Source organism: Penaeus vannamei, chromosome 1 (genome assembly GCF_042767895.1).
Source record: "Penaeus vannamei isolate JL-2024 chromosome 1, ASM4276789v1, whole genome shotgun sequence".
NCBI classification, from domain to species: Eukaryota; Metazoa; Arthropoda; class Malacostraca; order Decapoda; family Penaeidae; genus Penaeus; species Penaeus vannamei.
Window position 1 is genome coordinate 43,615,071 of NC_091549.1, and position 2,500 is coordinate 43,617,570.

The following is a 2,500-nucleotide window of genomic DNA, read 5'->3' on the forward strand; positions in this document are numbered from 1 at the left end:
GGGGGGAGGGGTGGGATGGGGGGAGAAAGGGCGGGAGTGGGGGAAATGGGTGGGGGTGGGGGGAGAAAGGGCGGGAGGGGGGGAAGGGCGGGAGTGGGGGAAAAGGGTGGGGGTGGAGGAGAAAGGGGGGGAGTGGGGGAGAGAAAGGGCGGGAGTGGGGAGGAGAAAGGGCGGTGGTGGGGTGGAGGAGAAAGGGCAAGGGTGGGGTGGGGGAGAAAGGGCGGGAGTGGGGGGGGAGAAAGGGCGGGTGGGTGGAGAAAAGGGGGTGGGTGGAGAAAAGTGGGGTGGGGAGAAAGGGTTGGGGGTGAGGAGGAGAGAAAGGGCGGGAGTGGGGGGAAACGGGGATGGTAAGGGGAACAGAAAGGGGAGATTAGGAATAAGGTAAGGGAAGAGTAAATTTAGGAAAAGGAAGGGGGGAGGAAAAGGAAATGGAGGGAGGGAATAAGAATGGGGAAGAGATGAGGGTTTGGAATGGGAATGGAGAATAGTTGGGAAGGTGCACGGAGGGAGGGATAAGCAACAGAGAAAGGGAAGAGGATTGTGAAGGGAATGGAGGGACTGGGAACCTGAGGGAGGGACTGGAAACAAGGGAGGCTGAGAATGGAGAAAAAAGGAGATAAGTATCAAGAATGGGAGAAGTAGGAGAAGGGAAGGGAGAAAAACAGAAAGACAAGGTCAGACGGAGAGTCGCAATTATAAGCAAATAGAGTGAATGCGAAACAAAGCAAGTCAAGAAAAAATGAAACCGCTAAGAGCAAGGAATAAAGAGTAAATGTAGTAAACCTTAAAACGCAAGAATAACCCTTTAATGCGCCTCGTTCCCCGACCCCTTGGCAGCTGGACCCCGTGCGTGGTAAACATCTACAGCTTCACGTCCTGCTTCCTGTTCAGCGTCGAGACCCAGCACACCATCGGCTACGGGTCGCGGCACACCACAGAATACTGCCCCGAAGCCATCATCATCATGTGTGTGCAGAGCATCACGGGGGTCATGATACAGGTAGGGAAACGGTGTGCGTTTCATGCAAGTGGGATAGGTCGTGTTAATATATGCAAGTGCGTGCGTGCGTATGTGTTCATGTGTTACTATTACGTGGATTTGTGTGCACCATGATGTAATAAAAATTACGAAGCACATTTACGACTACTTTGACCCCCCCCCTCCCCCAGGCCTTCATGGTGGGCATCGTGTTCGCCAAGCTGTCGCGGCCGAAGAAGCGCACGCAGACGCTGCTCTTCTCCCGCAACGCGTGCCTGTGCCTCCGCGACGGCGAGATGTGCCTGCTGTTCCGCGTGGGCGACATGCGGAAGTCGCACATCATCGAGGCGCACGTGCGGGCGCAGCTGATCCGCAAGCGGGTGACGCGGGAGGGCGAGGTGCTGCCCTTCTTCCAGTACGAGCTCGACGTGGGCTACGACATCGGCGAGGACCGCATCTTCTTCATCTGGCCCATGACCATCGTGCACAAGATCAACGAGAACTCGCCGCTCTACGACCTGTCGGCGCACGACCTGCTCAGGGAGAAGTTCGAGATCGTCGTCATTCTGGAGGGCGTCATCGAGTCCACAGGTTCGGGACATGTTTTCGTACTGTCATTATTCTGTTATGTCAAGGAGTCATGACAGTTCTTCGCATGTTAACGGTGTAAGTGGATAGATAGGATGATAGATAGACAGGTAGACACATAAAGAAATGAATAGATAGACTCAAAGTATCAGAAAGACAGGCAGATACACATCAGGTACCTGTTTGCAAAGGGACATGAAGTGTTGGAGCTCTGCCAAGACAAAGTCCCGCGTGTTTTAAGGCAAGCGTGCAGACGAGAAGCCTGCAATGCCGCTTCACACCGTCCTTTTTCCCCAAGGATCTCTTGCCCTAAATTCGATCCCCCGAAATCTTTTCCCCAGGAATGACGACCCAAGCGAGGTCCTCCTACCTGCCCAACGAGATCCTGTGGGGATACAGGTTCGAGCCGTTGGTCACCTTCAACAAGAACACGGGCCAGTACGCTGTGGATTATTCCCTCTTCAACAACACTTACCAGGTCAACACGCCGCTCTATTCCGCAAGGGAGCTCGACAGATTAAACAGCCAAGAATCTTCACCAGGTGCGTCGATTTTCTCTTGGCTTTCAGGGTTTTTCTCTCCAGCTTTCTTCTATTCCTGTTTTTCTGCGCATCCTCGCCCTCCTTCATTTCTCTTCTTTCTTGTCCCTTTCCCCCTTATTTTTTCTCTTTCTTCTTTCCTCCTCATCTTTCTCCTCCTTCTTTCCTCCTCATCCTTCTCCTCCTTCTTTCATCCTCATCCTTCTCCTCCTTCATCTTCTGCTTCTCCTCCTTCTCTCCTCCTCCTCCTCCTCCACCTCCTTCTCCTCCTCCTCCTACTCCTTCTCCTCCTCCTCCACCTCCTTCTCCTCCTCCTCCACCTCCTTCTCCTCCCTCCTCCACCTCCTTCTCCTCCTCCTCCACCTCCTTCTCCTCCTCCTTCACCTCCTTCTCC

General features: G+C 53.9%; 1 protein-coding gene across 5 annotated transcripts in view; it reads left to right on the forward strand.

Annotated features, from left to right (window-relative positions):
* The window catches only part of LOC113821950 (ATP-sensitive inward rectifier potassium channel 12-like), a 157,429-nt gene that overhangs the window by 137,897 nt on the left and 17,032 nt on the right, over nt 1-2,500 (forward strand). For all 5 annotated transcript variants that reach the window (XM_070123381.1, XM_070123373.1, XM_070123366.1 and 2 more), the window contains exons 5-7: nt 838-1,000; nt 1,171-1,570; nt 1,909-2,109. In XM_070123381.1, coding sequence (XP_069979482.1) covers nt 838-1,000; nt 1,171-1,570; nt 1,909-2,109 — 764 coding nt within the window. The remainder of the gene's footprint in view (nt 1-837; nt 1,001-1,170; nt 1,571-1,908; nt 2,110-2,500) is intronic.